At 33.4% G+C, this 12,607-nt stretch overlaps 2 protein-coding genes and 1 long non-coding RNA gene across 5 annotated transcripts in view; all 3 read right to left on the bottom strand.

Moving 5' to 3' along the window:
* Positions 1-5,886, bottom strand: part of LOC108773183 (uncharacterized) — a 9,343-nt gene extending 3,457 nt beyond the window's left edge. For both annotated transcript variants that reach the window (XM_018538910.1, XM_018538908.1), the window contains exons 1-5: positions 5,831-5,886; positions 4,030-4,246; positions 3,051-3,344; positions 2,000-2,257; positions 1,616-1,879 (exon numbers count right to left, since the gene is read on the bottom strand). In XM_018538910.1, coding sequence (XP_018394412.1) covers positions 1,616-1,879; positions 2,000-2,257; positions 3,051-3,344; positions 4,030-4,239 — 1,026 coding nt within the window. In that variant the 5' untranslated portion in view covers positions 4,240-4,246; positions 5,831-5,886. The remainder of the gene's footprint in view (positions 1-1,615; positions 1,880-1,999; positions 2,258-3,050; positions 3,345-4,029; positions 4,247-5,830) is intronic.
* Positions 5,887-6,736: 850 nt separating this feature from the next.
* LOC108773209 (uncharacterized) lies at positions 6,737-7,859 on the bottom strand. The gene is made up of 2 exons (XM_018538944.1): positions 7,266-7,859; positions 6,737-7,095 (listed from the first exon to the last, which is right to left on the bottom strand). Exons 1-2 carry the CDS (start codon positions 7,359-7,361, stop codon positions 6,808-6,810), a joined length of 384 nt encoding a protein of 127 aa, XP_018394446.1. The 5' UTR covers positions 7,362-7,859; the 3' UTR covers positions 6,737-6,807.
* A 200-nt stretch (positions 7,860-8,059) lies between these two features.
* Positions 8,060-10,163, bottom strand: LOC108773200 (uncharacterized). 2 transcript variants are annotated; one of them, XR_001940679.1, is made up of 5 exons: positions 9,803-10,163; positions 9,447-9,712; positions 9,066-9,324; positions 8,817-8,993; positions 8,060-8,310 (listed from the first exon to the last, which is right to left on the bottom strand). It is a non-coding gene; the product is annotated as an uncharacterized LOC108773200 (long non-coding RNA). The 2 variants fall into 2 exon arrangements; XR_001940678.1 differs by having other exon boundaries at positions 8,817-8,982; positions 9,803-10,162.
* Between the last annotated feature and the right edge of the window lie 2,444 nt (positions 10,164-12,607).

Genomic DNA, 12,607 nt, shown 5'->3' with positions numbered 1-12,607 from the left:
CGAGTTCTGTCGAAAAGTATCAGGGCTCAAAGCGATTGGACCAACGGTTTCTGAGATATACTCACTCTAAAAATTATTGATCTTCTGACAAATGTCGCTATATCTTGCAAACCGTTGGTTCAATCGCTTTTGCACCTAATAGTTTTCGATAGGACTCGTCGAGAACTATAAAAAGCGCTACTCAGAACTATTCGGTACTCTCAAAAAATGTTCAAAGATTTCTACTATTTTTTTTAAACTTTATTATTCTTCAAAAATGTTTTTTATGTATCAAGAACTCTAGGTATTCACAAAACAGTCCTGTTAAGCTGATCAGAACTATGCGACCTTGAATTTCGTTAAAAAGTTAGCACTCCATTTTTAAAAAATTATTAAAAAATGGTTATTAAGCGCTTATGTCATTAAAAATCATAGAGAACTTTTCGTATCGTCAAAAAGAAGCAGAAATTATCATCAGAACTATTGTATCTAAAAATTAATTTTTCAAAAATTTTTAATTTTTTTTTAATATTCGAAAATTTTGTTACATATCAGGAACTCTAGGCAATCGCAAATTGAAGCTATTAAGCCGCTCAGAACTATTCCACCTTGAAATTCGATAAAAAGTTAGCACCCCATTAAAAAAAAATTTTTTTTAATGTTTATTAAGCGGAACTCTTGTTATTAACTATAGGGAACTCTTCGTCTCGTCAAAAGGAAGTGGGAACTCTAATCAGAACTCCTGAGTACTATAGTTGAGGTGCTAACTTAACACATCCCCCTAATGTGACTTTAGCATTCACCATATCTAGATACATGATATTGCAATACTTTGTATTATCAAATCGTTATTATAACGATAACAGATGCTAAAATAACAGGTGCGTTACAAATAACGCACCATAATCCCTGATATTTATGTATATATTAAATAATATTATCCTTCGTTGGGAAAAAAATTATGTAAATATTGGACGTGCTGCCCTACTGTCAAATTTAAAATAAAAAATGTTGTAATATAAGATCTTATCACAATGCAATTTCCCTTAATGATTGAAAATATCATTGGTTTTCTAAAAATCGGCAAAAGAATAAAATAATTACAAAAATTTTATTACTATAACCAGAGCCGGGATTATACGTTGTGACGCCGAGGTACAAAAAAAACATGTACGCATCTTCACAACAAAAAAATATTTTAAGTACAAAATGTAAAATAAAATAGAGTGTAATAAACTGTATCTATATATGTGATATATTAATAAGTAACATTTAATATTAATTTAATAGATGATATTAATTATCGTAAAAATTCACATAAAATGTATTTTTTATTGAAAGTAAAATTTCTCCTGTTCTGATAATATTGTAGTTATAAAAATATCAATTATTTTATCAATATTTATATTATTATTATATATATTCCGTTTTTATTTAATGTGCAACAAGTATTCAATGGCAAGTATGTAGTTACCATATTGGTAGCAAATGAATTAAAAAATGTATATTACCATATTTGCATCCATCCAAATTTTTTACATGAAACAAGTATCTCAATTGCTACAACTTACTCCCGGGTCTGACTATAATTATTACCTTTCAAACATCAAAATAAAATCGCGTAAAACGATCATACTTGACGTTCACATATCGACGAAGAAATAGGTTCGTCCTGTTTAGTACTTTTATTCCTTTTTCTAATGTAATGGAGCCACTTAGTAATTTTAGAGGATGACACTCCCATCTCCTGGGCTAATTCTATAATTTTTTTCGTACTAAGATGTGGAGTTTCCTTCAATACGCCGATTAACTTTTTCAACTTGCCAACCTTCGACCTCCCACTATCTTCAAGCAGTTTTTTCTTTTCGCTTTTGTGATCGGATTTGGAATCTACATCTTCCTACAAAAAAAAGTACATTAAATATACATATGCGTCTTATTCGCCACAACTTAGTTTCGGATTATAGGTATAAATATTAGTTTTCAAACAGCAAAGCAAAATTGTGTAAAACGATCATACTTGACGATCACACGTCGAAGAAATAAATTTTTTGTTTTCATTAGTTTTTCTTATTACTTCTCTAAGGTACTTGCACCACTTAGCAATTTGGGAGAGTGACACACCAAAATCCTCTGCTAATTTCTCCTTTAATTCTAATCTAAGATATCGAGTTTCCTTCAATATCCGTATTAATTTATTTCGATTTTCAATCGTCAATTCCTCCTTAAGCAGTCTTTTTTTTTTACTTTTGCGATCGGATTTGGAACCCACATCGTCCTACAAAAGAAGCACATTCAAAATACGAGTAGTTAGAGAAATTATTCCAATATACATATATACTTATCAGAGTTGACAAGTTAATTAACGTGGTTATTTTTACCGTTATAATATAATGATTTTATACAATAATAATTTAATGATGACGCTACAATTTATGATAACAATAATTAATTAAACGGTAAGATCATGCTAAAATTAGGAAAATTACTTTTAAAGAGGGATAAATTTCGAAAACTTCGAGCGTCCGATTATCATGAATTTTGGCAGAAATACAGAATATTTATGTTAAATATTTATTGCTACTCATTTTCCAAAATGTTATATAAATATTTTCATAACAGAAGTAAAAAGACAAGCGCACATCCGAAACAAAAAATATTTCAAGTACAACGTGTAAAATAAAATAGAGGTGTAATAAACTGTATGTATACATTTGATATTAATAAGTAACATTTAATATTATATTAATTTCATAGATGATATTAATAATCGTAAAAATTCACAGAAAATATATTTTCATTGAAAGTAATACTACTTTTGTTTTGATGGCTACAAAATTATCAATATATTAATTTTATATTATTACACATATCTTGTTTTTATTTAATGCACAAAGTGGCAGGTAAATGTACCTATAGTCGGTAGCATTGAATTAAAACATTATATTACTATATTTGCATCTATCCAAATCGTTTACATGTCGTAAATACTTCGCTACTAATTAGTTACAGGTCTATTTATAATTCCTAGCTTACAAACAGTAAAACAAAACAGAGCAAAATAATCATACCTTATGATCGGGCTTCAAGGAAGACGTAGGTTCGTTCATCTCATCTTTCTTTTGTCTAAGATTTCGGAACAACTCATTAATACTGTTAATTGACACTCCTATCTTCTGGGCTAATTCTTGCAATTTATTTTCAGTAGGATACGGAGTTTCCTCGAACACCAGACGTATTTCGTTCAGCTCATCATCCGTGTATTTTCTATAATATTTGGCTAACACTTGGATGACACTTAGCGATTCTTTCTGCAACGGCTTATTTATTACGCCTTTGCGGTTGAACTCCGAATCAACATTTTGCTATAAAGAGAGCTTAAGAATAATAAAAAAATTATTCTAATATATATTTATCAGAATTGGAGTAGGAGAGATCGGGGTTGGAAGTAACATTTTTCTGTTTTTATAAGTTAAAAAGAAATCTACGCGCGTGGATTTTTAATTTATCTACACAAATAAGGAGGAGATTCAATATTAATTTTACAGCAACAGAATGCTGTTAATTCAATTTCTAAAAGTGTATGACCACTTTAATGGAGCGAGGTGCGTTGTTATTTTTCACCCCAACTTGGGGTTGAAAGTAACAACGCTGAAGCAAGTTGTAACCAATATTAATATGAGTTAAATAGTACGAAATAAAAACGAAAAAAATCAATAAAATTGTTTTTAATTACTTATTACAGTTTTTAATTACATATTAAATAATTAACAACTGTAATAAACATCTTTCACTGGCTTAACATATTTTTGTTACTATAAATGAACAAAAGTAAATTGTCTTCTTTAATTAATATAATATAATATTGTTATAATAATTAACAAACATAAATTGTCTTCTTTAATTAATACAATATAGTATTGTTATAATAATCAACAAACATAAATTATCTCCTTTAATTAATACAATATAGTATTACGCATTTGAGGTTTTTACTGCAATAACCCACAAACCTTCTACAATATAGTATTATTATAATAATCAACAAACCAATCGGTTTTGTTTGTATCCAATTTTGGATAACATATCCTGATCCATTTTTTGCCTTTTCATAAATCTGTTTAAAGTGACATGACATAATTCAAAAGTTCTTGCTACAGATCTCACTGATTTGCCTTCATCAATCACTATTCGGGCAGCAGTTTTATAAATATCTAAAGAGACAGTCCTGCGATTTGGTTTTTTTTTATAGTTCCTCATTGTAATTCTAAAAAACGTAAAAAATAATATAGTTAAGAACCGTCTACAACATAGTTTGTCTTACAAAAAAGTGTAGAAAAAAGTTCTCAGTTTTTTTTGTTTGTAAAATTCAATTTTTATTTAAGAACAAACAAAAAAATATTAATCAGCAAAATATTGCATCAACTACCTTTCGTCATCTTTCGAACAGCTTGCAGATTTCTTATTAATAAAAGTTTACCGGCTTCGAGGCGATAAAGTCATTAATACATTTTCGTATTTCTGTAAGTATCACGAAATGTGTATCAGCCAAGTGACGCTGCAGCACTGAAATTCATGATAATCGGAAGTGTACAAAAATCATTTCAGTGGCTTCAGCAGCATTTTTTTTAGATGAAACGCAAAGTGGATGGAAAATTAATATGTTCATTTATTATTGCCATCGTAAACACTACTAATTTTTAAAGTCATGTGCATAAATCTCAAACCGCATAAAAGGTCAAATGTCAACGCTTTAAAACCGCAAAAGGGGAAAATAAATAAAAGGACCCCGCACGTTTCTTATGGAAAAGTGTCCCTGATCAAATTGTTCCGTTTTGAGATATGTTGCACTTCTTGTGATTCACAAACAAATGTCTCCATTGTCACATTCACATAAAATCAACAGTTAAAAAGATATAGCGGTTTGAAATCACAGAATTTGAGTGCCGCCATACCTCCTTGAGATAATTTAATGTTTTCTTTTATGTGTAATATACATAGGTATACAACGTTTGTTTAACGTGAGTCCCCTCGCCTCTCACATTCGACCTACTAATCTATATCATCCTATTCTTGATCATTTCTCTATCAATATTCATAATTCGATTTAAGACAATTCTGCTTGGATATTTGGATATTTCACATTAAGCTGATGTCGTACATAGCCTAAAAAAACGTAATCACGCGCGAACGTCAGGATACCTCTACTTATGTCATGCGAGTAACTAGTCACATATATGAGACAAAAACAAGACAGGGAAAGTAAGAGGATAAGGTAATTGATGAATCTGTGTATACACGCGAAAATTACATTCAAGAATACGCATGTATATGTATACTTATTACACATAAAAGAAAGCATTAAAAGTTATCTTAAGGAGGTATGGCGGCACTCAAATTCTGAGACTTCAAAACGCTATATCTTTTTATCTGTTCATTTTGTATAAATGTGGCAATGGAGATATTTGTTCAGAAACACAAAAGTACAACATATCTCAAAACGGAGCAATTTAACCGGGGACATTTTTCCATAAGAAACGTGCGGGATCCTTTCAATTATTGTGGTTTCGATTGTATGAAATCTAAAGCTCAGAACTTTTTTGTACACCTAATAGAATCTAAGTTGTAACATGGCACAATTTGCCTCATCGGCATATATTGCTTTTAACCTCAAAATACGAGATTTACTAAAGTGAAGTAATTATATGAATAACACATTTAAAATATAATAAAATGATATTGTATATTTGTTCTCTGATTGTCTCTTAATGCGAGTAGAAATAATTGCTGATAAAATTTAATATTTACGAATGAGATCAAAATAATAACATCGAGCGAAATATTTACTAACCTGATGTACAGACACCTGACACATAGCGTAAGCTACGCGAGCAGAGCCAAAAGCAGGACGCGACTGTTGTGGCGCTATATGGCGCCAACGCAGCGGCGCTAACCCGACGTACAGTTATCTCGTTTATCTTAAGCTGCCTTCAGTTTCGCGCATGATGCGCATGATACATCAATTGTCCCTGTTTAACATTTGGTGAGTAACAAGGATGCATTATGCGCATCGTGCGTGACACGGAACGTATCCTTATAGTAGGACTATCTCTTTTCTTGACAAAGTTATAAACAATATAAACTGTGTTTCAACCTACCCCTGTTACTTTCAACCCGGGCCTCTCCTAATATAAGTAACGCAATTACTTTTACTGTTATAATAATAACTATAATATCGTGATAATAATTAATTAAACGTCAGTATTGTGGTAAAATTAAGAAAATCACTTTTAAATAGTAACGAGTAAAAGTAACGTATTACGATTTCTCCATTTTTCTGATTTTTTCTAAAACAAATGCAAAAATTATTCTTTTAATTTTTCTTTGTTTTGTGTCTGAATATTATTATATTATATTTTTTACACATTAAAAGTAATTTTATAAAAGAAAGATGTATGAACATATACCGACAAATTTTAATTATAATATATGTATATGAATTGTATATATATATTCATGCATGAAAAAATTTTTACTAGGGTGTACTTATTATATTTTCATTGAAAATAATATTTCTCTTCTTCTGATAACTTCAAGATTATCAATTAATTTATTAATATTTATATTATTACCTCGTTTCTATATTTAACGCACAACGAGCGTTCAGTGGCAGTTAAGTCGTGTGCATTAAAATAAATTTATATTACTATATGTTTGTATTTATTCAAATCGTTTATTTGAAACAAGTACATCGCCACTAAGTAATATTACATGTATGTTTGTAACTATACAAACTTGCAAATGGTAAAACAAAATAGAGCAAAACGATTATATCTGATGATCGCTCGTCGATGAAATCGTAGGTTTGTTCATCTTATTGTTTTCTTGTCTAAGATTTTGAAATATCTCATTAATACTATTGATTGGTATTCCCGTCTTCTGGACTAGTTCTTGCACTTTATTTTCAGTAGGATACGGAGTTTCCTCGAACACCCGACGTATTTTATTCAGTTCATTATCCGTATATCTTTTATGGATAACGCTATGTGATTCTATTTGCGGCGGATTCCTTTTTACTACTTTTTTGTAATCGGATTTTACAGAATGAATCTTTTTCTACAAAAAGAGCACATTAAGAATAATAAAAGAACCTATTCTAATATATATAAATATTGTATATGTATATCAGGGTCGACTACTTATAAAGTAATGCAGTTACTTTTACTATATAATAGAGAATAAAGTAATTACAAAAATGTAATTGCTATAACTAGAACGGGGATTACATAAATCTTCTGATATGACACTCCCAATTTATTGGCTATTTTTTCCACCTTATCGGTACTAGGATATTCATTTTTCGCAAACTCGCATTTTAACATCTTCTGTTGTTCATCCGTGAAGTTTTTTCTGACACGCCACTTTATATTCGTTTCGCTTTCATTATCGGATTCAGAATCCGTTTTTCCCTACAAAGAGCATTTGCGCGCGATAACGACACGCATGACATAAGATGCGTGAAGTGCCAACACCAATAGAAATCGTGCTTTACGAGCAGCGCTTTCCACACGAGCTACCAATAATGCAAGGCGCCTCAGCGATGGGCGACTAATCAAAACACAAAAAAAGTTAAGATTGTAAATAATATTCTGAGTCTTTCCAGACTGTTCTTTTTTTTGACGTAATTTCCGTGAATTAATTTCTAGTATTGTAGTTACTGGAACAATCAGAAAACACACGAATATAAAAGTGCGAGACGGAGACAGTCCCAGTCCCAGGCTCTCTCTCCAACTAGATGTTACAATGAAATCAGTGTAATTGTGCTGAAAAAAAGAGCAATTATATAAAACTAATAAAGAGAAACAGGGCTATGAGCCAATAAATTCGTTAAAATCTTTAATTTATTCTAATATTTGTTATATATTATTTATATAAAAATATTATATAATTATATATATAAAAATTAAATCGATGTGCTTCTTCTCCGATATTTAATAAAAATTCGATTAGATCACCGTTAATATTCGAATGAATCTGTATATACATTACTCACACAAAAATTAGAATACTTAATTTTTTGTAAAAATAGATAAAATTCAGACAGCTGTAATTGTTGTGAGTAGTGTATGTATATTTCATTTTTGTAGTGAAATCGAAAATGCTGTTAAAATAAATTCATTCGTGTGTAAAGTATTATGTGCGTCTCTTTATTTCGTGCTCGCTTCTTTTCCATTCCATTATATTTTTGGTCCTTCGAGCCAGATTTCAGTAAATAAATACTTTTTTCTCTGTGCAATTTCGCGCATCATACAGGAGTTCCTTTGCGTGAATCTGAAAAAGAGGTTATTGACATAATTCTAATTCATGGAAATATTATTATGTTACGATATAATTTTAATTCATTATTAAAAATCGTAATTTTTTTAAGATAGTTATTTTTCAAGGATTTAAAGTTTTGTTAGAAATAAAACACAAGAATTAAAAATTTCATTAGACTAAATTTCTTTTATACTATTAAAAAGTAAAACGACTTGCCATAGTTTTCTGCTGTTAAAAAGTAAAACAGCTTGCCATTTATTCGGTAGTGATAATATTAAAAACACAAATTTTATGCAACGGCTTAAAATTATTTCGCGACATAATAATAATTCGTCGAGTTAAAATTATATTACTGCATAATAAAAATTCGTGAAATTAAAATTATTTCGCGACATAATTTTAATTGATTATTAAAAATCGTAATTTTTTTAAGACTATTATTTTTTAAGTTATTATTTTTTAACCCCTAAAGTAGATAATTACCGAAATAACTTTACATTGGTGTAGCAATCTCTTACCGATTAGTGCGAAAATACGAGACTGCTGATTCGGTCCTTCTACGCCATGGTCTTGCCAAAACTAAAGTCCGAGTCAACCACTGATCTACGCAAGCTTTATCATTGCTCCAGAAATACTGCAGGAGTTGTCGCTAATATAGGGCGATCCATCATCAATGAAGAAGACCTGTACGTATACTAGATTACAAAGCTGTTGGATCCACAAGCTCGAGCTCGGTTGGAAAAGCACATTGGTGGCAAGACACATACCACCATCGTTCGCGGAACTGCAAGAACTCCTGGAACGCCGGTTGTTGACAATGGAAGCTACACTTGGTAGCAAGCTCGATGCGAATCCAGAGAAGTCAGGTGCTTCGAAGGTCGCTCGCGCACATCCTACTCAGAAGGAAAGAGAGCACTGCTCTTTGTGTCGTAAAGATCACTATCTTATGATGTTATGAGGCCTTCAAGAAGAAAAACTGTGCGGGGAACGGATGCAATTCGTTGACAGCGCCCAGCTATGTGTGAACTGCTTAAGAAAACACAAGGTGAATGAGTGCGTGACTAATCGCTCGTGTACGGTGTACGGGGAACGATATTACACTATTTTGCACGATGTCTGGCATCGGCAATTGTTCTGTTTCGCCTTACCATATATGCGGGAGTGTCAAGCACATCACTGAGAGAGTGGCCACATCTTCGAGGACTCGAATTGGCCGATTCGGAGTTCTCCGACGGTATCGACATGCTCTTAGGCACTGATGTCTTCGTGGAGATAATCGGCTTCAGCATCAGGAAAGGAAGATCTCGCGAGCCAATTGTTACTTGCCATGCAGGATGTTGAAGGAGTTTAGCACCACGACGAAACTGCGAGTGGTCTTCAACGGCTGGCTTAGCAGCGAATATATTGTGGAGATCTGGAAGAAGCGAAACGATTGAAAAATACCAATTGAACACAGTCACATTTGGATTGGCGTGTGCACCCTATCTGGCCTACCCTGACGTACCTTGCGTCAACTCACCAAAGATGAGGTTCTTCGATATGTTAGAGGCGTCGCTATATTAAAACAGGATGTGTACATCCTCTCTAGGGCATCAACTGTAGCGGAAGCTCACAAGATCCAAGGACAGTGGAGTATATGCAGGTCCTCCGATGGGGAGGGGGGCAGGGGATACTGGGGCGCGGGGGTATGACGTCACGGAGAGGGCAGGGGATGACGTCATGAATGTGAGTGAGGAATATGACTTCACGGAGGAAACGATGTCGCGGCGTATTGCGGGTTCGCGATACATAAGCGACGTATTAGGTTTGTTCGCGTCGCACGCTCCAACATGCTCCAATATGCTCCTACCATAGCTCTTGCTCACTTCAACGAGCACGTTGGAGAGAGTAAGAGCTATGATAGGAGCATATTGGAGCATGTTAGAGCGTGCGACGCGAACAAACCTATTACGTCACGCGGGGTCAGTGATTACCGGGCGCGGAGTCCGTTGAGCACGATCCGCCACCGCTGCCGCCGCCACCGCTGCTGCTACTATCAGCTTCGCCGCCACCGCTGTCGCCGCCGCTGCGCCGCCGCGCCGCCGCCGCCGTTGCCGCCATACTTGCCATTTCTTTTTCTCTCATGCGTTGCTATCTTCTATACCACTCCTTATCGTGGTTTTCTCGCATGTAAATATTAATTTTTTTTAAATATTAAATACGACCGTACATGAGAGAACACGTTTTATTTTTATTTAAAAATTGCTTAATAATAAGATTGCAATGATATTGTCGCAGGCGGATGTCGGTACGCGATGATGCTGTCGGCGTGTAATCATATATGTAATACTCAATATTATGTCGGCACCGTGATATTGGCACCGCCGTCGGACCTCTACTAGCAATATAGGAGTATTACATATATGCGTGTAATGTGATACCGCAAGAAGATAGGTTAGCGCGAAGAAAGAAGGAAGGAAACAAATAATTGTGCGGACACAGACTTAATCTATTTATTCATTTATTATTTTTTTTTTTCGTGTAATTAATTAATCTATTTATTCATTAATTTTTTTATATAAATTATTATTTAATTATTTAAAAAGCGTGATCTTCTAACATGATCTCGATATCGCCGTCGAACTCTGTCGGCACGTGTGTTATACGATACCGCGAAGAAGGAAGGAAACAAATAATTGCGGACACTGAGATGTAAACTCTTTTAATCTTACTTTTTATTTAGTTATTACATTTTTTTCTTTTTTCAAAATATAAAAATATTTAATTAAAAGAAATAGTGAGACATATAAAAAGTTATATATACAAATAAAATCAAATAACCTGCACTGCTTTAGCAATTCACTATTATACTCTAGCACCGCACTATTGTACTCGAAGAAGATACACTTTTTGCACTCATAATATCTATCATCGTACGCATCAAGTAGCTTTTTAATAATAGGATGCTTCACACGATTGTAAGTTTGCACAAATATGTTGTCTCTATTATCACCAATTCGACACATTTCTCGCTATCTGCGAAAATCGTTATGCATCTGCAGTAATGCTCGAGCTTATACTCGATTTTCCTCACTCAACCATAATCATCTTTTGCACGGAAATTTCTATTTTTACAACCATCATTCTTACATTCGCCTCAAAACCGCGTGTACTATTTATCGCGCGTGCAAGGACCAATCATAAGCAGGCTCTTTGTTAATGATTACCTGTTTCACAACGCGCTCACCGTGTATTTATCGATCACGAAGTAACTGCACCGATATTCGCACCATTGTCTCTTCTCTGCGAATTACCGAGAACGTATTTCACGTCTTCTATAATGCGTGGTCTACAATGGGCAGTAGCAGTAGTGGATTAAGGAATAGGCGTAGAAATCGACCAATGATAGTTAATTGTCCTCCTCACATTCGACTATGATTTGTTGATTTCTACGCCTACTCCTTAATCAACTACTGCTACTGCTCATTGTAGACCACGCATAAGATTGTTGTTACATCCTATACCTCCAGTATAAAGTCAATTATCTTGTCAGTGTATTCCATATTTTGGTTCTTTCGACATTTGTAGAGTGGACATACGTTACATGGATGCATCGTATACATGAGCTGTCTGTAATTGGAGGAAGACTGGTTGTTTAACTCATCGAGGAAAATCGTTAGTTTCGATGAAGTAGGTGACTGCACCAATCGTTCGGTATCCGCTCGTTTTTCAATGAACGCCTTCCATGTAGCATGCAGCAGGATGACGCGATTGCCTCGGGTGTCGTTAATCTCAATTTTTATGAAAAGACATTGATCCCACGGCGATCTCGATCTCCAGAAATTTGTACGCTGTTGGTGTCAGCGCTAAGGTACTATATATATTAGGTGGGAATATGCATCCGCTATATTGGCTCCTGGCAAAATCGTCGATCTTAAATACACGATTCTGCTAATTCAATGATAAACCTAAAAGTATAAGATTATGGTAAATGTTAAGAAGATTTCGGCCATCTTAAGTTTTGATAAAAATGCATTCAATCGATGCGTTTTCGCGTAAAAATAAAGATTTGTAAAGAAGAAAAAGAAGCGTCGTTCTCAGTCCCTGTGAACTGAGATAATAATCATTAAAGTCGACAACTATTTAAATTAGGAAATCTGTAACAGCAGTGATTCATTGTTTTTAAAACATAAACTTACTGTTTTAACATAGTATTTGTTTTTAATGCAGAAGATTTGTGTTCTTATAGCAGTGAACCATTGCTGTGACAGATTTCCTAACTTGAATAGCCATATTGACTTTAACGATTAATATTTTGATTCATAAGGCA

Source organism: Cyphomyrmex costatus, unplaced genomic scaffold, assembly GCF_001594065.2.
Source record: "Cyphomyrmex costatus isolate MS0001 unplaced genomic scaffold, Ccosl1.0 scaffold2, whole genome shotgun sequence".
NCBI classification, from domain to species: Eukaryota; Metazoa; Arthropoda; class Insecta; order Hymenoptera; family Formicidae; genus Cyphomyrmex; species Cyphomyrmex costatus.
Note: the sequence above shows the minus strand (reverse complement) of the source record. Positions and strands in the feature narration are given on the sequence as shown.